Source organism: Chiloscyllium punctatum, chromosome 7, assembly GCF_047496795.1.
Source record: "Chiloscyllium punctatum isolate Juve2018m chromosome 7, sChiPun1.3, whole genome shotgun sequence".
Taxonomy (NCBI): Eukaryota; Metazoa; Chordata; class Chondrichthyes; order Orectolobiformes; family Hemiscylliidae; genus Chiloscyllium; species Chiloscyllium punctatum.
This window is the reverse complement of record NC_092745.1, coordinates 46,557,260-46,581,227: the sequence shown is the minus strand read 5'-3', so window position 1 is coordinate 46,581,227 and position 23,968 is coordinate 46,557,260. Positions and strand designations below refer to the sequence as shown.

Here is a 23,968-nt window from a genome sequence, read left to right as displayed (position 1 = left end):
TGACCTTAAATTTACCTGGACCATCTCTGACACCTCCCTCCCCTTCCTGGACCTCTCCATCTCCATTAATGATGACCGACTTGACACTGACATTTTTTACAAACCCACCGACTCCCACAGCTATCTGGATTACACCTCTTCCCACCCTACCTCTTTCAAAAATGCCATCCCGTATTCCCAATTCCTCCGCCTCCGTCGGATCTGCTCCCAGGAGGACCAGTTCCACCACAGAACACACCAGATGGCCTCCTTCTTTAGAGACCGCAATTTCCCTTCCCATGTGGTTAAAGATGCCCTCCAACGCATCTCGTCCACATCCCGCACCTCCGCCCTCAGACCCCACCCCTCCAACCATAACAAGGACAGAACGCCCCTGGTGCTCACCTTCCATCCTACCAACCTTCGCATAAACCAAATCATCCACCGACATTTCCGCCACCTCCAAACAGACCCCACCACCAGGGATATATTTCCCTCCCCACCCCTTTCCGTCTTCCGCAAAGACCGTTCCCTCCGTGACTACCTGGTAAGGTCCACGCCCCCCTACAACCCACCGTCCAATCCTGGCACTTTCCCCTGCCACCACAGGAACTGTAAAACCTGTGCCCACACCTCCTCTCTCACCTCTATCCAAGGCCCTAAAGGAGCCTTCCACATCCATCAAAGTTTTACGTGCACATCCACTAATATAATTTATTGTATCCATTGCTCCTGATGCAATCTCCTCTACATTGGGGAGACTGGGCGCCTCCTAGCAGAGCGCTTTAGGGAGCAGCTCCGGGACACCCGCACCAATCAACCACACCGCCCGTGGCCCAATATTTCAACTCCCCCTCCCACTCTGCCGAGGACATGGAGGTCCTGGGCCTCCTTCACCGCCGCTCCCTCACACCAGGCGTCTGGAGGAAGAACGCCTCATCTTCCGCCTCGGAACACTTCAACCCCAGGGCATCAATGTGGACTTCAACAGTTTCCTCATTTCCCCTTCTCCCAGCTCACCCTAGTTCTAAACTTCCAGCTCAGCACTGTCCCCATGACTTGTCCGAACTTGTCCTACCTGCCTATCTCCTTTTCCACATATCCACTCCACCCTCTCTTCCCTGACCTATCACCTTCATCCCCTCCCCCACTCACCCATTGTACTCTATGCTACTTTCTCCCCACCCCCACCCTCCTCTAGCTTATCTCTCCATGCTTCAGGCTCACTGCCTTTATTCCTGATGAAGGGCTTTTGCCCGAAACGTCGATTTCGAAGCTACCTGGATGCTGCCTGAACTGCTGTGCTCTTCCAGCACCACTAATCCAGAATCTGGTTTCCAGCATCTGCAGTCATTGTTTTTACATTGCTATGGGTCTAGACCAGGTAAGGAAGGCAGATTTCCTTCTATAAAGGACATTAGTGAACCAATAGGTTTTCAATGACAATGTTCCCAGGAGATTAACTTTTTAATTCCAGACATTTTGTTGAATCCAGATTTCACCATCTGTCATGGTGGATTTGAATGGTTAACCCCAGAATGCTAGACTGGGACTCATGATTAATAGTGTAGTGACATTACCACTGAGCCACTGCCTCCTTCCCTTCAGCTCCCCAACTGCAGTTCAAGAATGTTTCACACCATCAATTGGTCAACAGTAGTTAGGGATAAAGGCTAGTTTTCATTTTGCAACAATGAACATTAAGATAACTAACAGGCTAGTCAAGCAACAACCTGATACATTCATACTCATGGAATATACCTTACAATGCCCGGACACCAACATCACCACCCCTGCACATGTCCTGTCCCATGATACTCCCAGTGCAATCTGAAACCTCAGTCCATCCCCAGTCTATCATTACCATCAAGCCACAGAATGAAGCCTGGTTCAATGCAGAGTGTAAGAAAGAATTCTGGAAGCACCACCGGGCATTCTTAAAAATGGGGTGTCAACCCACTGGAGCTACCAAACAGTACTACCTGCATGCCAACAGCATTATCAGCAAGTGACAGCCAGGACTAGTGGTCCGACAACTGAGGAATCAGTTTTAAGCACTGCAGACCTGCCACATCCAGTTGAGATTGGTTAAGGACAATTAAACAACTCACAGGAGGAGAAGGAGGAGGAGGCAGCTTCACAAATATCCCCACCCTCAATAATAGGAGAGCTGAGTGCAGGAGTCAAGGCTGAAGTGTTTGCATCCAACTTTAGCCAGTGGATCCATCTTGGGCTTTTCCTGAAGTCCTGAGCATCACAGCCAATTTGATTCACTCCACTTGATATCAAGAAAGCACTAGAGACAGCAAAGACTATAAACCCTACCAACATTCTGGCAATAGTACTGAAGACATCTGCTCCAGAGCTAGCTGCACCCTTAGCCAAGCTGTTCCACTGCAGCTACAACACTGGCATCAATCTGACAAGGTGGAAAATTTCCCAAGTTTTTTCCTGTAGACAAAAAGCAGGACATATCCAACCTGGGTCTTTTAATGTCCTATTTGTCTACTCGTGATTATTCGCAAATTGAATTAAGGAATCAGTGTCAGAACCAACATCTGGCACTTGGAAAGTAATAACCTGCTCAGGTGATGCTCACTTTCATTTCTGCCAGGGCCACTCATTCCTGACCGCATTATTGCCTTGGTTTCAATATAGACAAAAGAACTGAATTCCAGCGGTGAGGTGAGACCTCAGCTCCTGGCATCTGGGCCACATTTGACTAAGAGGGACACCAAGAAGCCCTTTAAAAGTTAATGCCAATCAGGGGAAATTTCTTCACTGGTTGGCCTATCCAGCAAAAAAGAAGACGGTTCCCACTGTTTGAGATCAATTATCTCAGCTCCGGGCCATCTCTGCAGGAGTCCCTCACGGTAGTCCTTGGCCCAACCTGTTTCAGCTGCTTCATCAACGACCTTTCCTCCATCATAAGGTCAAAGGTGGGGATGTTCATTAATGATTGCCCAATATCCAGCACCATTTCCAGCTCCTCAGATACTGAAGCAGTCCATGTCCAAATACAGCAAGACCTGAAGCTTCTCCAGGGCAATAAATGCTGGTCAGTCAGTGAAGATGATATAGCAGAGTCTGCATCGGCTGAATCCAATCTATTTCAGTCCAGGGACCATTTCTCACGGTTTTATGCCTGTGAACTTGCCTCTTTAGCTCCTGGTTCGCTGTTCCTCCTACAGGTTTTTCATTATTACTGCACTAAAGCCAACTTCACTTGGCTCTGCTCTTCCCCTCCCCCCACCGTTTCTCAGTCCCAACCCTCAGACTCAGCACCGCCTTCTTGACCTGCAATCTTCTTCCCGACCTCTCCGCCCCCACCCCTTCTCCGGCCTATCACCCTCACCTTAACCTCCTTCCACCTATCGTATTCCCAACACCCCTCCCCCAAGTCCCTCCTCCCTACCTTTTATCTTAGCCTGCTTGGAACACCCTCCTCATTCCTGAAGAAGGGCTTATGCCCGAAACGTCGATTCTCATGTTCCTTTGATGCTGCCTGACCTGCTGCGCTTTTCCAGCAACACATTTTTAAGCTCTTTTGTTATCTCCCAATTGTTTGGGAGAACAAGAAGATTCTGGAGAAGTTAGCCTGGTTTCCCTGTTGAATACGAACTCAGTCTTCAGTCTTGTACGTTAAGCAGACTCAACATGTACACTGTGTTATCTTCCAAATACATAAAATATTTATACCACCACAATTTTCAAGTGATTATTTCCATAAGCTATGTCTCTGAGCAAGAATATACCCTACTGCGAAAGTCATTACTTAGAATCCTTTAATACCCAGTGGCTGTGCGATGCTGGCCAAGAATGTAGGGCACAGACACACAGTAATAAAATGTTTAGCAGTGCAGTTAATGGCCCAGACAGCATGCAGCTTGAGATTTGTTTCAGTGAGTGCCCCCTGCTGTGCTCACAAATAAAAGAGTCACAGTAAATAGCATTACCATAAATTTAACTTTTATGACTTCAGGCAACATCCTACTGGGCAATTCTTCAAACCTGAGCTGAAGTAAAAATAATGATTACACACTGATGGCGATTTCCCTGTTTTCATCACTCAGAGCCAAGAGGAAGAGAGTGACATCATTTTTTAATGAATAAATAATTGAGCCCAACTTCTCAAAATACAAATGGTGTTTAGCTCCTCAGCTGTCACTGCAGCGATGTTGGGAGACCTGACATTGACAGCATCCCACGTAGTGACCAGTTCCTTCAGCTCCTGATTGTGTGTGTGTAAGTGAAGACAGGATCTGGTTCAGCTATAGAGCCCCAGTGTCATAATAATTCCCTTATGAACTGCTTTGGGATGTTTTATCATGTTAAGGTGCAAAAGAAATACACTGGTTTATGCTGTTGTTACAGGTTGGTTCAGAAAACTATCTGTCATTGACTCAAATTCATCCTACTCTCTTGACAGTGTCTAGCACCTTTACCCCCCCAAGTCCATCCACCTATTGCACTCTCAGCTACCTTCCCCCCAGCCCCACCCCATCCTCACACTTATCTCTCCACTCCAGAGGCTCCCAGCCTCATTCCTGATGAAGGGCTTTTGGCCAAAACGTCAATTCTCCTGCTCCTTGGATGCTGCCTGACCGGCTGTACTTTTCCAATACCACGCTAATCTTGACTCTTAATCTCCAGCATCTGCAGTACTCACTTTTGCCTAGTTGTAATTCTACACAAATTGTAACTATTTTCATTGTGTGCTGAGTCATTAACTGCTGTCTCTGCACAGAGGCTGCCCCGACTTGATGAGTTTTCCCAGCATTTTCTGCTTCAATTCCCAGTATCTGCAGAACGTTTAATTGGTGAGAGATTGCAGAGGTCCGAGATGCAAAGGAATCTGAGTATCCTTCCATATGCATTGGCAAAGGTAAGTAAGCAGGTGCAGCAAGAATTTAGGAAGGTGAATAGAATGTCATCATTTACCAGTGAAGGGAAATGACTACAAAAGTAGAAAGGATAGGCTTCAATTATACAGGGCACTGGTGAGATCACATCTGAAACACTGAGCACCATGTTGGACACCTTATTTAAGGAAGGACCTCGGAGGCAGTTCAGAGAAGGTTCAGAAGAGAAGGAAGTGACTTGATTGAAACATAAAATATCCTGCATGGTCTTGACAAGGTAAATGTGGAGAGAAGGTTCTCTCTTAGAATCTAGAACTAGGGCTCACTGTTTAAAACTCAAGGGTCACCCATTTAAATCACTGATTAGACAATTTATTTTTCTCTCTCTCTCAGAGAGTTGTGTGTCTTTGGAACTGTCTTCATGAAATAGTGGTGAAAGCAGAGTGCTTCAATATTTTTAAGGCAGAGATAGATACGTACACACAAAAAAATGAAAGAACTACGGATGCTGGAAATCAAAAGTGAAAACAGACATTGCTGGAAAAGCTCAGCAGGTCTGGCAGCATCAGTGGAGAGAAATCAGCATTAATTTTTCACATCCAGTGATCCTTCCTCAGAATTTCTATCCTTCCTAGAAACAAAATTGGTTCTTATGCAGAAGAGAGGATGGGGTGAGAGGGTTTGGAGTAAATGATCGGTAGGGATAGAACTCAAAGAGAGAGAAGAACCATTAGATAAACAAAGGAGTGGTTAACGATCAGGCTATTAATGGGGACAATTAGTGGCTAACAGTGAGTGCTGTGTTATAGCAGACCATATGATAACATAAAAAACAAAAGAACTGCTGATGCTGTAAATCAGAAACAAAAACAGAAATTGCTGGAAAAACTCACTAAGTCTGGAAACAGCTGTGAAGAAAAATCAAAGTTAACGTTTCAGGTCTGGTGACCCTTCCTCAGAACTGAAAGTTTCTATATTTGTTGCAAGGACTTTCGTTTTTGTTGCATATGACTAACAAGGCCTGGTGTCAGGGGGGTTGGGAAAGGACATGGGCGAAGGTGCCTCAAGCCCTAACATTGTTGAATTCGATATTGAGTCCAGAAGACTACAGGACACCCAAGTGGAAAATGAGATGGTATTCTTGCAGCTTGTGCTGAGCTTTGCTGGAACACTGCAGCAAGTCTGAGACAGAGATGTTGGCCAGGGGACAGGGTGATGTGTTGAAGTGGCAGGCAACTAGAAGCCTTTTAGACAGATTCTTGTTAAACAAGGGGCAGCATGGTGGCTCAGCGGTTAGCACTGCTGCCTCACAGCACCAGGGACGCAGGTTTGATTCCAGCCTTGGGCGACTGTCTTTGTGGAGTTTGCAAATTCTCCTCGTGTCTGTGTAGGTTTCCTCCAGGTGCTCCGGTGTCCTCCCAGAATCTAAAGATGTGCAGGTCAGGTGAATTGGCCATGCTAAATTGCCCGTGGTGTTCGGTGCATTAGTCAGAGGGAAATGGGTCTGGGTGGGTTACTCTTCGGAGGGTCGGTGTGGACGTGTTGGAATGAAGGGCCTGTTTCCACACTGTAGGGAATCTAGTTTAATCAAAAAGGTGATCAAGAGTAGCCCAGAATACGGATTTAATATTACAATCAGATCAACCATGACGTTACTGAATAGCTGGGTCAAGTGGCCAAATGGCCTACAATTGGTCCTGATTTCTTTGTTTATCTGTGGAGGTCTGAAGCTCAGCTCAGGATCAAATGGGATTTGATGCTTATAAACAGTGCAGCTCAGCATTAGACAGCTACCTAGGAGTCAGAGGGTTGGGAACAGAGTTCGGACCACAAATGGTGGCCTTGTAACATTAGATTGCTTCTTAATCTACCTCTTCAGGACCAGATAGTCAGATAGACAGATAGACAGCCTGACAAGTCAGAGACCCAGTGAGATGGTCAACTGCTATAACTGTCTGACATAAACATGGAACCCAATTGTTTTCAGATAATGGAACAGGGTTATGTTACAGTGTCAATACTCTGCGCGTGCAAATCCCATCATGTTAGTTTAAGATTTTAACTTCAGATTAAAATATATGGTATTCAGAAAAGGATCACAAAGCAGTCAGATTGTTGTAAAAGCCCAACTAGTTCACTAATATATCTGTGGGTGAAAGGGGATCAAACAAAGGCATATACCATACAAGTCGGCAGTTAACCCACCACATTAACATTCAGTTCATTTGGCCCTGTGATTCCTTCCTTAATTCTGAATCACCAAAATTTCACAACTTTCATCTCTGCAGTCTCACCTTTCTGGAAGAAAGTGTCGATGAGCAGCAGTCTCCTCCGTCATAGTGACAGTACGCCCTGTTATTGATTGTGTCACACCAACCATCAGCATGGAAAGGCTGCAGCAACAAGAACACATAACATACAGTTCAGTCTTTAAAGAGTGAGCTCCAATCTTCACTCAGCAATCACCTCTCAGGAGTTAACTCTTCACTTCCGAGAGAACCTCGATTAAAAGCAATTATCATGGAAACATGGAAAACAGATGAGGCCATTCAGCCCTGTAAGCCCTGCATCACCATTCAATATGATCATGCAATCTTACTCTCTCGCTCCCTCTTTCTTGCCAAACCCCATTGATCCCTTCAGCTGCCAAGGCCGCCTCCAGCTCCCTCTTGAATATATCTAATAAACTGGCCCCAACAGCTTTCTGTGGCAGAGGATTCCATGGGTTCACAACACTGAGTGAAAAACTTCTTCCTTATCTCAGTCCTGATTGGCTTACCCCTTATTCTTAGACTGTGACCCCTAGTTCTGGATTTCCTCCATATCGGCAACATTTTTCTTACATCTAGCGCCTGTTCAGTCCCATCAGGATTTTATATGTTTCTATTAGATTCCTGCCTTATTCTTATAAATTAGAGTACAAGCCCAGTCGATCCAGTCTTTATCGACTCCACCCGATGTATTACCTGGTTTCCTCTGTTTGTAAGCGGGAGATTCCACAACTGGGGAATTGTGCAAATTTCAACAGTCTATGGGGCAAAGCGGAGTAATAAATGCACACTTCCTTGGATGGTATCATTAACAGTGCTACGAAGTGGCAATTACTCAGCACCAACTCACTCTCTGACAGTCAGTTTGGGTGCCACCAAGGCTACCCAACTCCTGATGTCATTGCAGCCTTGGTCTCAACATGGACAAAAGAACTGAATTCCACAGGGGAGGTGAGAATAACTGCTGTTGGCGTCAAGGCTACATTTGACTGAGTGTGGCATTGAGAAGCTTATGAAAAATTGAACTTAAATTCAAGGGCAAAATTTCTCAACTGATTAAAGCTATTTCTAGCACAAAGGAAAACTGTAGCAGTTGGTTTGAAGTTGTTTGTGTCAACCACAATTCAACTCCAGAGTGGTGTCCTGGACCCAACCATCTCCCTCTGTAAGATCAAAGGTGAGGTTGTTTGCAGATGATTGCACAATGTTCAGTATTAATTACAACCGCTAACATACTGAAGCAGTTCATATCCAAATGACCTGAACAACATTCAAGCTTGAGGAGACAGGTGGCAAGTAACAGTGACACAGAAGCACCAAGCAATAGTAATTTCCAATTGGAGATAACCTTACCACCTCCTATTCACTTTCAAACACATTAGCAACAGTGAATCTCCATCTTCAAAATAATTGCACAGTGGCAGTTCTGTGCACCATTACAAGATGCATTGCAAAAACTCACCAAAGCCTCTTTGCTATCACCTGTCAACTCCATCTGAAAGGCCAAGGGCAATAGATACATGGCAACAACATCTTGTGCAAGGTCCCCTCTAAACCACAGACCACTCTGACTTTGAACTACATCGTTGTTCTTTCATGATTGCTGGGTCAAAATCCTAGAACTCCCTTCCTAACAGTGTTGTGGATGGACTCAATCCCACCTTCTCAAAAACAATTATTGATGGGCCACTACGTTGGCTTAGCCAGTGATGTCCACATCCATGGAAGAATTAATAAAATGCTTATAACTCCCATGTTAAGATTATCAAAGAAAATATTAGTGTCTACAACCACATGTATCACATAAGAACACGGTATTTCTATCAGAAAAGTGTTTATGTAATTATTCCCAATTACTCAATGAGCTTAGTATTTATGACTGTGCAGAACAAATGCTGTTGTGGACAAGTGTCTGCTTAAAGATTTCAAGTTATAAAGCTACAATAGTATACAACAAACCTGCAAAAATATAAACCCCATCAGCTTGTTATATTGTAGCAAATGACTAGAGCATGCTGTCGTAATCTAATGAACAAACTGAGTTTCAGTCTCACCTTAGACCACAATTTTAAATGAGGACATGGTGGAGACTCACATATCCAACTTTTGGCACTCCAAATTTTAATTTACAGTAAAGGCCTTTAAGGAAGATAAACTTCCATTTTACTCGATAAACATTAGTTTCAACTTCTAAGCTGATTGCAATCTGACATAGAACATAGAACATTACAGCGCAGTACAGGCCCTTCAGCCCTCGATGTTGCGCCATCCTGTCATACTAATCTGAAGCCCATCCCACCTACACTATTCCATGTACGTCCATTTGCCTGTCCAATGACGACTTAAATGCACCTAAACTTGGCGAATCTATCGTTGCAGGCAAAGCATTCCATACCTTTACTATTCTCTGAGTAAAGAAACTACCTCCGACATCTGTCTTATACCTATTTCCCCTCACTTTAAGGTTGTGTCCCCTCGTGTTTGCTGTTCCCATACTTGGAAAAAGGTTCTCCCTGTCCACCCTATCTAATCCTCTGATTATCTTGTATATCTCTATTAAGTCACCTCTCAACCTTCTTCTCTCTAAAGAGAACAGCCTCAAGGCCCTCAGCCTTTCCTCGTAAGACATTCCTTCCATACCAGGCAACATCCTAGTAAATCTCCTCTGCACCCTTTCCAAAGCTTCCACGTCCTTCTTATAATACGGTGACCAGAACTGTACACAATACTCCAAGTGTGGCCGTACCAGAGCTTTGTACAGCTGCAGCACAACCTCCTGGTTCCGGAACGCAATCCCTCTATTAATAAAGGCCTTCTTAACAACCCTGTCAATCTGGGTGGCAACTTTCAGGGATCTGTGTACATGGACACAGAGATCTCTCTGCTCATCTGCACTCCCAAGAATCTTACCATTAGCCCAGTACTTTGCTTTCCGATTACTCCATCCAAAGTGTATCACCTCACACTTGTCCACATTAAACTCCATTTGCCGCCTCTCAGCCCAGCTCTGCATCCTATCTATGTCCCTCTGCAACTTATTACATCCTTCATCACTATCCACAACTCCACCCACCTCAGTGTCGTCCGCAAATTTACTAACCCACCCTTCTGAGCCCTCATCCAGATCATTTATAAAAATGACGAATAGCAGTGGACCCAACACCGATCCTTGCGGTACGCCGCTAGTAACTGGACACCAAGATGATCATGTTCCATCAACTACAACCCTCTGTTTTCTTTCAGCAAGCCAATTACTGATCCAAACTGCTAAGTCTCCCACAATCCCATTCCTCCACATTTTGTATAATAGCCCACTGTGGGGAACCTTATCGAACACCTTGCTGAAATGTGGGTGGTCAATATTTATAATAAACCTATAAGCCAAATCCAAATGACATTTCTCTGTGCTATGAAAACCCAAATAAGTTTCATACATACAACTTAATGGATGCGCTAAAGTATAGCAGGGTAGTGGGCAGCACGGTGGCACAGTGGTTAGCACTGCTGCCTCACAGCGCCAGAGACCCGGGTTCAATTCCCACCTCAGGCGACTGACTGTGTGGAGTTTGCACGTTCTCCCCGTGTCTGCGTGGGTTTCCTCCGGGTGCTCCGGTTTCTTCCCACAGTCCAAAGATGTGCAGGTCAGGTGAATTGGCCAGGCTAAATTGCCCGTAGTGTTAGATAAGAGGTAGATGTAGGGATGGGTGGCGGGGCGGTGTGGACTTGTTGGGCCGAAGGGCCTGTTTCCACACTGTAAGTAATCTAATCTAATCTACAAGATGCTGTCACTTTTAAAAACGGTTATTTTGTCCTGGATTTTTGTGAAGAGAGGTTGTAAAGGCAGAGGTGCTGAAGTGACTAGGGACCCAGCCTGAATTTGTTTTTTTTTTAAAACCAGTTTAACAATGGAAGGGAAGTGGCCAGTTCTCCCAGTTCAGATTCTAGTTTTTTTTTGCTGTAGCAGTCACAAGATGTTGGAGTCCAGAAGTGTTGCAAGCTTCAGTAAAGGATTCCTCTGACTTTCCCTGAAATCTCTCTGAATGTTGTTCCCTTCTGCCTGTAAGAATCTCTGAATTTATCTTTTTGCCAAAGAGTGTGTTTATGGGATGTTACTATATCGGAACAGTTAATTAGTTAAGTTGCTGTATCGAGTCAGTTAGGTTTTCCAATCGTAAAGTTATTCTAAATTCCACTTCTTTGTGGTTCAACTGTAGTGTTTAAATAAATTCTGTTTTGCTTAAAGCAGAGTAATTTGACTAGCTGCATCACACCTGGAACATTCACTTCACATCCACCTTTAAAATAAGAAAAAGTTAGGATCTAGGCTACCTTTTTAAAATATTTTGAGGTGGTCTGGCTTGGTCCATAACAATAGTGATAGAAGTAATGGTGTCATTTCCTTCAATTCCTTCCATCTTCAGAAATACAAGACAAGCATCACCAATTCGAAATGATAGTGAGGTTTACTTGCGGTTCATCCAGAACTGACTAACCTTATATTCACACCATCAGCAAGACATTCAACTTCACCATGGATAGCACTGTCCTTCTCCATTCTCACCTCAGCTCATTACAAGGATCCTCATTCATCTCATTCTCACCAGGCCAGTCTCAACCCTTTCCATATTTCGTATAGCTAAGGGTGTCCAACTTTCAAATAGAAAACAGTACCAGTCCCACTCACACATTCCCCCTGTGTTACTGGCCTCCACTGCCTCTCAGTTACTGAGCACCTTCTGTTTAACATTCTCACCCTCGTGTTAAAGTCCCAGCATGGCTTTTCACTCTTCCCTGTCTCTGTAAGTTGCAAGTTCCACTCCAAGGCAAACACCATCAAGGCGTCCTTCACTGTAGCTGGGTCAAAATCTTGAAATGCCCTTCCTAACAGTATTTCAGATGTCTCTACACCATAGGGACTGTAGCAGTATAAGGAAGCAGATTATCACCACCATCATGATAATATACAGTGGTCTGGTTGGCAAAGCCCATACCCTCTGAGTGAATGGAAGATAGTTCCCTCCTTCCCCTCAGGAACCCTGGTTCTTTCACTCCAGCACCTTCTCCATCTCCTTCACTTCTCAATGGCCATTCTGCTGTCAGCTGTCCAGGCCCTGAGCTCTACAATCCATCCCAATACATTTCTGCCTTTCTCTTTTCTTATAAGGTCCTCTTGATTAAACATTAGGTCACTTGCCCTAAGATCCTGCTGAATGGTTTCTGTAACAGCCATTAAGTGAGCAGCAGGGTTTCATTTGTTTGGTTTAAAATGAACTCACTTTGGTATCAAGAAGGAAAAATATAAAATACCCACTTTAAAACAGACAAAATAATTAAAACTAGGCCAAGTTGTGATTCTATTAAATCAGAAGAATCATAAGTACACACATTGTGCTCATCATTCAGTGGGATGTTCAGCATTAAAGGTTAAAGATAAGGAAGCATCAAGCACCCCTTCTGCCCCAGCAGTCCATACAACCCACTATTGTATAAATGCTGCTCCCTCCACACTTCACATCAGCTTTGAAACATTAGCTTGCTCTCTCTCTCTCCACGGATGCTGCCTGACCCACTGTGATTTCCAGCATTATTTGGTTTTCAGTCAAGCATCAAACATTAATTGTTCTACCTGAATATATACAACTTAACACAGCAACATATAATATGGATCTTTAGCATATTTCTCCTGAATATATTAACCCTTTGTACCTGGAAAATCAAGTTATTCGAGATGAGAATTTGCAAGTTGAATCGATTCACTAAGTGCATAGAAATATCCTCAGTACATGCGAGTGAACATATTCAACATAAGTACAGATTTTAAACTCAGTGAATGGGTTAGATTTCTATAAAGTTAGGATGGGTTAAATGTGCCGTTACTTGGGGAATGAGTTAAATGACCACATACTTGGGGGGTATGCCTCGTGCTCAGAGCTGTTCTTATACGTTATTACCTCCAAATCAGGAAGAGGAAGAAGGAAACAGATCATCTTTATATGGTAAACGTCTCATCATACAGACATGTCTATAAATGTATAACATAGCTTTAAACAGAAAACAATTTTATAAATCAGCTATTGTGTTTCTTCACGTTGTTAAGTTCCAGTTACCGTTCGCAGGCTGTGTTAGTGGTTATCCACTTCTCACAGGTTGAGAAAGGATTAAAAAAAACAAATAGACCTGATTAGGAGTCATATTAATTAATCATATGCCACATATTTCACTCGATGAGGTACACTGCACTCACACGTATCCATCCAATGTTAAATACTTCAGCACAGCAGGAAGTTGGCATGCTTTGGACCTTGCCTGGATATTAGGTTCAAGACTCATCATGTCTTTCAATCTATTCCCAGAATTCTGACTCATATACACAACTTACAAAAGAACCAAACCTCTGTCACAGACCAACATCCTTCAAATTGGAATCACAATGGCCAAGAGAAGCCATTGGGATCAGAGCCCAGACAAAGTTCCTCAATTCACCACAGATCCAGATGGGATACCCCAAATCATTAAGCTTCTGGATAAGGAGGGATGAATTGACTCTCCTTCTTTATTTCTCTGAAAACACTTTTTTTTTTAACAGTCACTCATGGGATAAGGGCATCGCTGGCTGGCCAGCGTTTATTACCCATCCCTATATGCCCTTGAGAAACTGGTGGTGAAGCTGCCTTCTTGAAGAATTGTAGTTCATGCGCTGTGGGGGTGCACATCTCCAGACATTCTCAGCCTCGATGCCTTCATGACCTTATCCTTGATGTGGAGGAGCTGGTGTTGGACTAGGGAGAACAAAGTGTAAAATCACATAACACCAATTTATAGTCCAACAGGTTTATTTGGAAGCACTAGCTTGTTGTTAACAATCTAGGTTTGTTAAATATATCATTGTACTTGCATGATACTGTAATCTTTTGCTATAAATTCTGTCTTATGGTCCTGCTTCACAACCACCTGAGGACTATAAATTGATATTGCGTGATTTTACACTTTGTCCTCCCCAGTCCAACACCAGCTCCTCCACATCAAGGATAAGGTCAAGAAGGCATCGAGGCTGAGAATGTCTGGAGATGTGCACTCCCACAGCACATGAACTACAATTCTTCAAGAAGGCAGCTTCACCACCAGTTTCTCAAGGGCATATAGGGATGGGTAATAAACGTTGGTCACCCAGCGATGCCCTTACCCCATGAGTGACTTTAAAAAAACGTGTTTTCAGAGAAACCATCATGACAGATTGACACCCTCCCCCCTGCCTTTGGAGTGCCCAAGAATAGCCAGAACTAGTTTAACTGGCATCGCTAAACCGTGAAAATTCTTCACGCACTCTAAAAGATTTGCAAATTTCAATCTCAAAGTTGGTTAGATAGTAGAGGTACAATTCCTGATGAAGGGCTTTTGCCCGAAACGTTGATTTCGCTGCTCGTTGGATGCTGCCTGAACTGCTGTGCTCTTCCAGCACCACTAATCCAGTAGAGGTACACTTGACAACACATCTTAGGTCAGTCGGACATTATGTCCATGTGTTATTATGTGAATGCTCCATTTTTTAAAAAAAAGAGAGTATTCTGTAAATCACATTTATTGAAAGAAACAAATTCCTTGCCTTTAATATTAATTTCCCTCTATTTGGCCACATTCAAAATCAAACATATGTTCAGATATCACAAGATGTCAGTAGACACAGTCCAAGTTAAATAGCCTGTTTACGTCTACACTATTCAAATCTCTCAACATATTCAAAAATCTGGATCATGTTATACCCATTTCAATCTTTCCTCTAATCAAAACAGGTTCTTCCTGTTCATTGTTGCGAGAGGCAACCCTTCAGTATTAGAATAATCCTTGTTGCTAATTGTATAAACCAATACGTCGAGGTGGCTTTAAAGCAGTTGTATCCTACATTATAAATTATTTTTCTAAAATACAAACTCTAACAAGAGAATCTAATCACCACCCCTTGACATTCAATAGTATTACAGTCACTGAATGCCCCACTATCAACATCCAGGGGGTTACCATTACCATTGTCCAGTTGAGTTTCAACTGGACTTGCATGTAAATAGTTACTACAAAAGCAGGTCCGGGGCTAGGAATAATGCAGTGATTCACCTCCTCACTCTCCAAAGCCTGTCCACCATCTACAAGGGACATGTCAGGAGTGTGATGAAATATTCTCCACTTGCCTGGATGGGTGCAGCTGCAACAACACTCAAGAAGCTTGACACCATCCAGGACAAAGCAGCCTGCATGATTGGCACCACATCCACAAGCATCCACTCACCCCATTACAGTACCATGCTCAGTCGCTACAATGTGTCCTATCTACAAGACGCTCTGCAGAAATTCACTAGACAGTCCCTTCCAAATTCACAGCCACTTCAGTCGAAAAGGACAAGGGCAGCAGATACATGGGAATATCGCTGCCTGCAAGTTCCCCTCCAAGCCACTCACCATTCCTGACTTGACCACTGTGTCTGTGACTGTCCATAACCTTGTCCCATCTGAGGGTCTCCCCACGAGATAGCATCCCAAACTCTCAGTCCCCCAAGTCCACAGAGCCCCACTTCTACCTTCTCCCCAAAATCATCAAACAGGACTCATTCCCGGGCAGACTCATTCCTTCTACCTGTTCCTGCCACATTGAACGTATTTCCTCTAACTTTAACTCGATATTTTTCTCCCCTTATCTAGTGCCTCCACACTTAATTCTGCGATTCCTCTGACATATACGTTAGTTGCAGACTTTACAGTTCCCGGGCTCCAGTCGCCCCCTCTTCACCATGGACATGCAAAGCTTTTACACATCCATTCCCCCATCAGAATGGTGTCAGGGCTTTCTGCTTCTTCCTAGAAAAAGGCCTGATACGTCCCCATCCGCCACCACCCTCCTTTACCTGGCCAAGCTCATCCTCACTTTTAACAGGTTCTCCTTTAGCTCCTGACAAATGTGTTGCTAGAAAAGCGCAGCAGGTCAGGCAGCCTCCCACTTTCATCAGACCAAAAGGGGGGCCGGGCTGTGGGTATCCATATGGGCCCCGGTTACACCAGTCTCTTTATGGGGTATGTGGAACATTCCTTGTTCCACTCCTTTTCTGGCTTCCACCCACACCTCTTTATCTGATGCATCAATGGCATAATTGGTGCGGTTTCCCTCTCTTGTCCAGAATTGGAAAAATTCATCTATTCCGCTTCCAATTTCCACCCCAGTCTCACCTTCACCTAGTCCATCGCTGACTCCTCCCTTCCATTTCTCGACATCTCCCTTTCCATTTCTGGCAATAGACTGGCCCACCGATATACATGACAAACCACCAACTCTCACACCCTGCATCCTGTCAAGACTCCATTCTCCCAGTTTCTCTGTCTCTGTCACATCTGTTCTGATATTGCCACTTTCCGCAGGGGGCTTCAGCAATGTCCACCTTGGTTGGCAAGGCCTTCAGTCATGTCCGAACCATCTCCTTGACTTTGGCCCTCACCCTTTCTTCCCCTCCCACAACAGGGATAAGATCCCCTGGTCCTCACCTACCATCCCACCAGCATCCACATCCAAAGGATCATTAGCCATCACTTATGCCACCTCCAGTGGGATGCCACCACCAGACACATTCTCCTCTCTTGTCAGCCTTCTGCAGGGACCGTTCCCTCTGGGACAACTTGATCCATTCCTCCTCCACTCCCAACACACTTATGGCACCTTCCCATGCATTCACAGAAGGTGTAACATCTGCCCCTTTACTTCTTCCCTCCTCACTATGCAAAGCCCCAGACACACCAGGTGAAGCAGTGATTTACCTTCACTCAATCTAATCAACAGTCTTCGCTGCTCACAATGTGGACTCCTCTATATCAGGTAGATGAACCGCAGGTTGGATCGACTACTTCGCAGAACATCTATGTTCTGAGCTTCCAGTTGCCTGCCACATCAACACACCCCTGTGTTCCTGCACCAACATTTCTGTCTCAGGCCTGCTGCAGTGTTCCAGTGAGCCTCGGTGCAAGAACAACATCTCAGTTTCTGCTTGAGGGACCCTGCAGCTTCTGGGACTCAACAGCGAGTTCAAGAACTTTCGATTCTGTCCTTCCACCCCCACAGCCCAACATTCTCACTGGTTCTCAGGTTGATTGCCACATTACATGAAGTGCTTTCAGCACAGTCTACCCTTTCTCTCCTATCCTCAGCTCTTATCATCACTTATTCAACTTCTCTTCTGTCCTGGCCTTCTATCAATAATCCCCTTGCCCACCTACCCCTTTCTGGGCTCCTTCCTCACCTATTTGCTTATGTCTCCATCCCCACCCAAACCGCACCTTCAGCATCAATACCAATCTTTCCTAGCTGTTATCAGACGTGATGAAGGGTCAGCAGACTCTAAATGCTGACTCTGCTTTCTCCCACCGATGCTGCCAGACCTGTTGAGTTTTACCAGCAATTCTGGTTTTGTTTCAGATGTCCAGCATCTGCAGTTTTTTTTTGTTTTGTTATATGAGAATTACATCACCATTCCTTCACTGTTGCTGGGTCAAACCTCTGGAATTCCCTCCCTGACCCCATTGCGGTTAGCATACTAACCAACAGCACATGGGCAGGAGCAGTTCAAGAAGGCAGCTGACCAGCACTTTCTCAAGGGCAACAAATGGTGGCCAGCCAGCAATGTCCATATCCCATGAGAGAACATCATGTCTCCTGGTTAGTGTGCTAAGCTCAGTGGGCTGGGTTGAAAATGTGTTGCTGGAAAAGCGCAGCAGGTCAGGCAGCATCCAAGGAACAGGAGAATCGATGTTGCGGGCATCAGCCCTTCTTCAGGAGGCCTCACTCCTGACCTCATCTCGACCTGCTGCGCTTTTTCATCAACACATTTTCAGCTCTGATCTCCAGCATCTGCAGTCCTCACTTTCACCTCAGTGGGCTGGGTGGCTGGTTTGCACTGCAGTCTAACGCCAACAGTGTGGTTCAATTCCCACACCAACAGGGGGTTACCATAAAGGACTCTCCTTCACCTCTCCCCTCACCTGAGACACGGTGACCCTCAGGTTAACAAACCACCACCACGATCTCTCCCAAAACAGAGAGACCCTGTTTGCACCAAACTGCCACCGATAGACCTATACATAATGTGTCATTAGGGATGACCACTGTACAGTCTTTAAGGAGATGAAGCCCCACCTAGAAATGTCAAGTGGATGATCCATCTCGGTCGCCTCCTGCCCAGCGTCACAGATGCCAATCTTCAACCGAATCAATTCACTCCACGTGATGTCAAGAAATGGCTGAAGGAACTGGATGCCGAAAGGGGCTATGGGTGCCGACAATACACTGAATGGACCTGTCACAATTTAGTGTGGCTCTGATGGGGGAATGGATGTGTAAAAGCTTTGCCTGTCCATGGTGAAGAGGGGACGACTGGAGCCCGGGAACTGTAAAGTCTGCAACTAACGTATACGTCAGAGGAATCACGGAATTAAGTGTGGAGGCACTAGATAAGGGGAGAAAAATATCGAGTTAAAGTTAGAGGAAATATGTTCAATGAGGCAGGAACAGGTAGAAGGAATGAGTCTGCCCGGGAATGAGTCCTGTTTGATGATTTTGGGGAGAAGGTAGAAGTGGGGCTCTGTGGACTTGGGGGAACAGCCCTATAGTCTGGTCGGACCGTGGTGGTATTACCTTTCTAATTTCCTATACTTTTAAGAGACAGGTTCATGATATCTTCACTGCATTATAGCATGTGATGTGACTGTTCAAGATCCCAGGTACACCTTTCATCAGATCACTTGACATACTATCAGGACCATGCAACTCTGTGTCATTTATTCGTCTAATTTCAGCACAGCTGAATGCATTGCATGTACATAATATATAGCGTAATAAAAATATAGTGTTAAACAACAATATCCATTCCTAGTTTCTTATTTTATATGTTGAATAAGGCAGAATACTCTGCCAATGTTGCCATTAGTGAAGGTGTGCCTACAATCAATTCATGTTACAGAAGTTCCTGGTAGTCAGTTAGACTTGCTGTTAAAGTTTCACATGAAGTGGATGATCAATGGACAGTCAATAATAGCATCCAGTAAGGTTCATTGCTAATGGGCATCTCTCCGATGTAGCACTTTTAATGTATTTTTTTCATAATGTGGATGTCACTGGCTAGACCTGTATTTAGTGCACCTCTTTAAGTGACACAGTCCTGAACATGAACTTGGATCGCTCACCCTCAACTTTCACCGACGTTCCACAGCTAAGTCAATTTTCTCCAATTAATTGATTTTCATTAAAATTATTTGTCATTAACCTTAAAACCTCAATTGTGGAACTACTTCATACACATTTTGAAATTCAAATATGGAATATCCAATGGGTTAGGTCATCTTTCAACCTACTTTATGTTTTACTTCAGACAATGTGGACATCACCGTCAAGACCAATATTTGGTGCTCATGTCTAATTGCTACTAAAAGGAAACACTGAGAAGTCACCTTGAACCACTGCAATCCATCAGCTGTAGACACAGGATCCCAAAAATGATTCCAGAGTTTTCTCCAAATTCCCATTGATTTTAGTTTTGCTCCTCAATGCCATGCTGGGCCAAAAGCATTTTTTGCTACTGTCCTCAGACATCCTGGCTAGGGTGCACAGGCAGTTCCGGAGCTCCAGCTTTCAGGTGGATTGCCAGTGTATTGTCAGCACCCATAGCCCCCTTCAGCATCCAGTTCCTTCAGCCATTTCTTGACATCACGTGGAGTGAATTGATTCGATTGAAGATTGGCATCTGTGACACTGGGCAGGAGGCGACCGAGATGGATCATCCAATTGACATTTCTAGGTGGGACTTCATCTCCTTAAAGACTGTACAGTGGTCATCCCTAATGACACATTATGAATAGGTCTATCGGTGGTAGTTTGGTGAAAACAAGGTCTCTCTGTTTTTGCCTCTTAGAATTACAGACCTCCTACAACAGTATGGAAGCAGGCCATTTGGCCCATCCACACCACCCATTCAAAGAGCATCCCATCCAGATCTAACCCCTATCCCATCCTGGTAACTCTGAATTTCCCATGACTCATCTACCGACACATCCCTGGACACTATGTGTAATGATAGCATGGCCAATCCACCTAATCTGCACAATTTGGACTGTGGGAGGAAACTGGAGCACCCGGAGGAAACCCACCCAGACACAGGGAGAATGGGAAAACTCCACACAGACAGTCACCTGAGGCAGAAATCAAACCTGGATCCCTGGTGCTGTGAGGCAGCTGACCATTGAGCCACCATGCTCTTGGTGGTTCCTTCACTACCTGTCAGTGACCCAGCTCAGCAGATGTGTTTGAATCAGCCAGCTCAGTGCTGCTATTGAGTCCCCGTTATAATGAACCAACCTGGAGATCTCCATGTACCACTGTGACCCTGAGCATTCCTGTAAAGTGGTGTTCAACATGGACAAGTACTGATGCAATTTGGTTAGAAGAATATTGAAAGACAATATCAAAGATGGCGTACAATTCCAGGAGATGTACAGAAGCAGAGGGACCTGTCATTTTTGTGGACAGATAATTGAATTTGGCAGGAAAAGTAGAGGGAACAGAAGAAAAGCAGGCAGTACCCTCAGATCCATTATTAGGGACAGAGAGTACAAGAGCAAGGAGATGATGTTAAAATTGGATAAGACACTTGTTAGACCTCAACTGGAGAATTGTTTACAGTTGTGGGGATCATATTATAGGAAAGAAATGAACACTTCGGAGAGGGTGCAAAAGTGGTTTACACGAACGATCCTTGGAATGAGGAACTCAGATGATCGATTGAAGTAGTTGGGACTATTTGCCTTGGAGAGATAACTAAGAGAAAAACTGATAAAAGTTTTCAGAACTACAAGTGGGCTACAGAGAGCAGACAGGAAGAAACTGTTTCCACTCATAAAAGAAGAAGAGGGCAGAGATTTAAAGTGATTTGCAAAGGGTTAAATGAGGAAAAGCCTTTCCATGCAACAAGTAGTCAAGGTATGGAATTGACTGCTTGGGAAATGTGGTGGAGGCAGGTTCAGTTGAGATATTCAAGAAGGGCATTGGATGATTACTTGGATAAAAAATAATGTGCAGGGGCATGGGGGAGAAAACAGGAAACTGGTGCTCGGTAATGATGCTCATTTAATGAGGTGGTGCAGGCACGATGGGCTGAATGGCCTCCACCTGCACCAGAACATTTCCGTGATTCATCAACTGAGGGACAGCAGTGAGTGGTAAACAGAGGCTTCTGGGGCCAGGTTTGACCTGAGACATAAGACCTCATGGAACACCAAGGGATTGTCGGGGACCCAGGATCACTCTGTGCACGGCCAACGATATCTCACTATGCCACCACCTCTGGGGTGTCTGCTCTCTGTTGGTTGGTTAGAGATAGTGATGGCACTATCGGAACGTTATAAAGTGAGATTGAATATGGTTCTGACCAGCTGTTGCTTGATCAGGCTCTGGGACAGTTCTTCCAATTTTGGCACTAAACCCACAATGTTCATCAGGAGGACTGTGCAATCTCAACAGGTCTGTCATTAACCTTTGCCATGCTTAGGTCAATCTGACATGGGCCTTCAGGTTTGATTTGTTAAAAAAAAATATAACTAGCAATGGCTGAATAAATAATTTGACTAAATTCATGGGGATATTGCAATTATGAACTGCTTCATAGCCTGAAGCCTGGAAATGAATGCTGAGCCTGTGTTGTGATGCATTCTTCATTATTCTCCATTGTAGATGTTCAGTCTGTGGGCTGATCATCTCCAAAGGAATGTCTCATTTTTTGGAATGTCAGGACAAAATTTCCTATATTGTGAAGGCTGATTCAGTTTATTGTATTAAACAGCTACCTCAAAGATATTAATAGGCCTCACTCAAAGTTGAATATTGAATGGAGGGGGCAGGGAAGCACATTTTTGGATCATTTGGAGCTTTTCTGGGGTAGAAGTGACCTGAATAAGAAGGATGGGTTGCACCTGAATTGGAAGGGAAACAATATGGATTCCTCATAACATGACTTTCTATGGGTTCAGGCCCTTCTCCATGGGGCTGTCATGTTGATCCTAAAACCCTATGTTGTGGTTTAGTGATTTGAGACAGTCATTTTGATACAATCTGATAGCGATAAGGAATTCACTTCCATCTGCTACCAACTGAGTTTTGATCTCCACTTTTGTTCAGGATTAATCCCCGAGATAGGCAGTCTGAAGATTCTATAATTGTTTATTTAAAGATGGATAACAAATTAAGTGATGTGAAAAATTCCCCAGATCACTGAGAATGTCCAAATGTAATTAGGTGTTTGAGATTTGGTACTGCCTGGAACTCAAATGGTAAACCCCACGTGGTTTCCAGCAGCCATTTAAATAGTCTGTTTGCATCCAATTATTTTCTTTAAAAAACTATTGACTGAAAAGTTCATAATTTATTGGTAAACAACAAGGGTTTATGAAAGTTCGGGCTTATGCCCGAAACGTCGATTCTCCTGTTCCTTGGATGCTGCCTGACCTGCTGCGCTTTTCCAGCAACACATTTTCAGCGTTTATGAAAGTTCAGTAAAATAAAGACTTACAATACTACAAATCCACTTTATATGAGCTCAAAGGGAATCAAAATTCACTGAGGATTTGAACTCTGCCTTCAGTCATATACATTGTCATGGTTAATATCTTCTTTTATTATCATCACTTTGGTTTACTATATTTTTAAGTTCAACAGCCTTGCTTCATTCACTTAAATTAACTAAGTCAAGCCTTTGACCCAGCAATTTACCAAAATGTCAACCGTGTACTTCAAAAGTTTTCTCAAATACAAGTCTTCTGATGTAAATCAATGATAAAGCAGTCTGCATTACTTGTTCTTATTATTCATGTAAATACTCAAACGATTTGCTATGATTCAATGCTTAAAACAAACCTTTAATTTAAAAAGGTTAAGAAAGCTTCACTATACTTAAAGGAGCATGACCATTGTAAGCAATTGTTCATTTGATGCAAACCATCAATCTACAAAAGCACAAATTCCTTTACTTAACATCAAGCCTATTTAAAAAGAAGAATTATCACCATCAGGGTCCGTAAACACAATTTTTTCAAACACAGAATTATTCAGAATCACTTACAGAGCAGAAGCAGGCTATTCAGCCAATTGTGGCAAAAGTGGGGACTGCAGATGCTGAAGATCAGAGTCGAGACTGGAGTGGTGCTGGAAAAGCACTGCAGGTCAGGCGGCATCCTGATGAAGGCTTTTGTCTGAAACATCGATTTTCCTGCTCCTTGGATGCTGCCTGACCTGCTGTGCTTCTCTAGCATCACTCTAATCTTGTCTCTATTCAGCCAGTCGTGTCAGCACTATGGCACATCATATCTCAGTGCTTTCGCAGCTCTCTTATGCTTCCCCCCCCGCCCCCCCCATTCTTTTCCTAGAACCCTACACAGTGTATCTATTTAAACAACCATCTAAAACCCTCCTGAATGCCTTCATTAAACCTACCACAACTTCCTGGCAATGCATTACAGACCCTAACTACTTTTAGGAATCACTTTAAATCCGTGCCTCTCATTCTTGATCCTCTTACAAGTGGGAAGTTTCTCCATGCCTAGTCTCTTCAGACCTCTTGTGATTTTGAAAACCTCAACCAAATCTCTTCTGAGCTTTCCTCTGTCTGAGGAAAACAATTCCAATTTCTTCAATAACGTCTTTGAGTAAATTAACGTTTGCATCCTTGGAAGCATTCTCATAATTGTCTCCTGCATTCTCTCCAATGCATTCATAACCTTCATGAGGTGTGGTGCCCAGAATTGTGCACAATACTTCAGCTGAGATCAAATTAATGCCATCCA

At 44.0% G+C, this 23,968-nt stretch overlaps 1 protein-coding gene across 1 annotated transcript in view; it reads right to left on the bottom strand.

The window, feature by feature from the left end:
• LOC140479625 (pappalysin-2-like) overlaps window positions 1–23,968 on the bottom strand; it is a 409,230-nt gene that overhangs the window by 27,745 nt on the left and 357,517 nt on the right. The window contains exon 21 of the mRNA XM_072573508.1: window positions 7,136–7,234. Within this exon, the coding sequence (XP_072429609.1) occupies window positions 7,136–7,234 (99 nt within the window). The remainder of the gene's footprint in view (window positions 1–7,135; window positions 7,235–23,968) is intronic.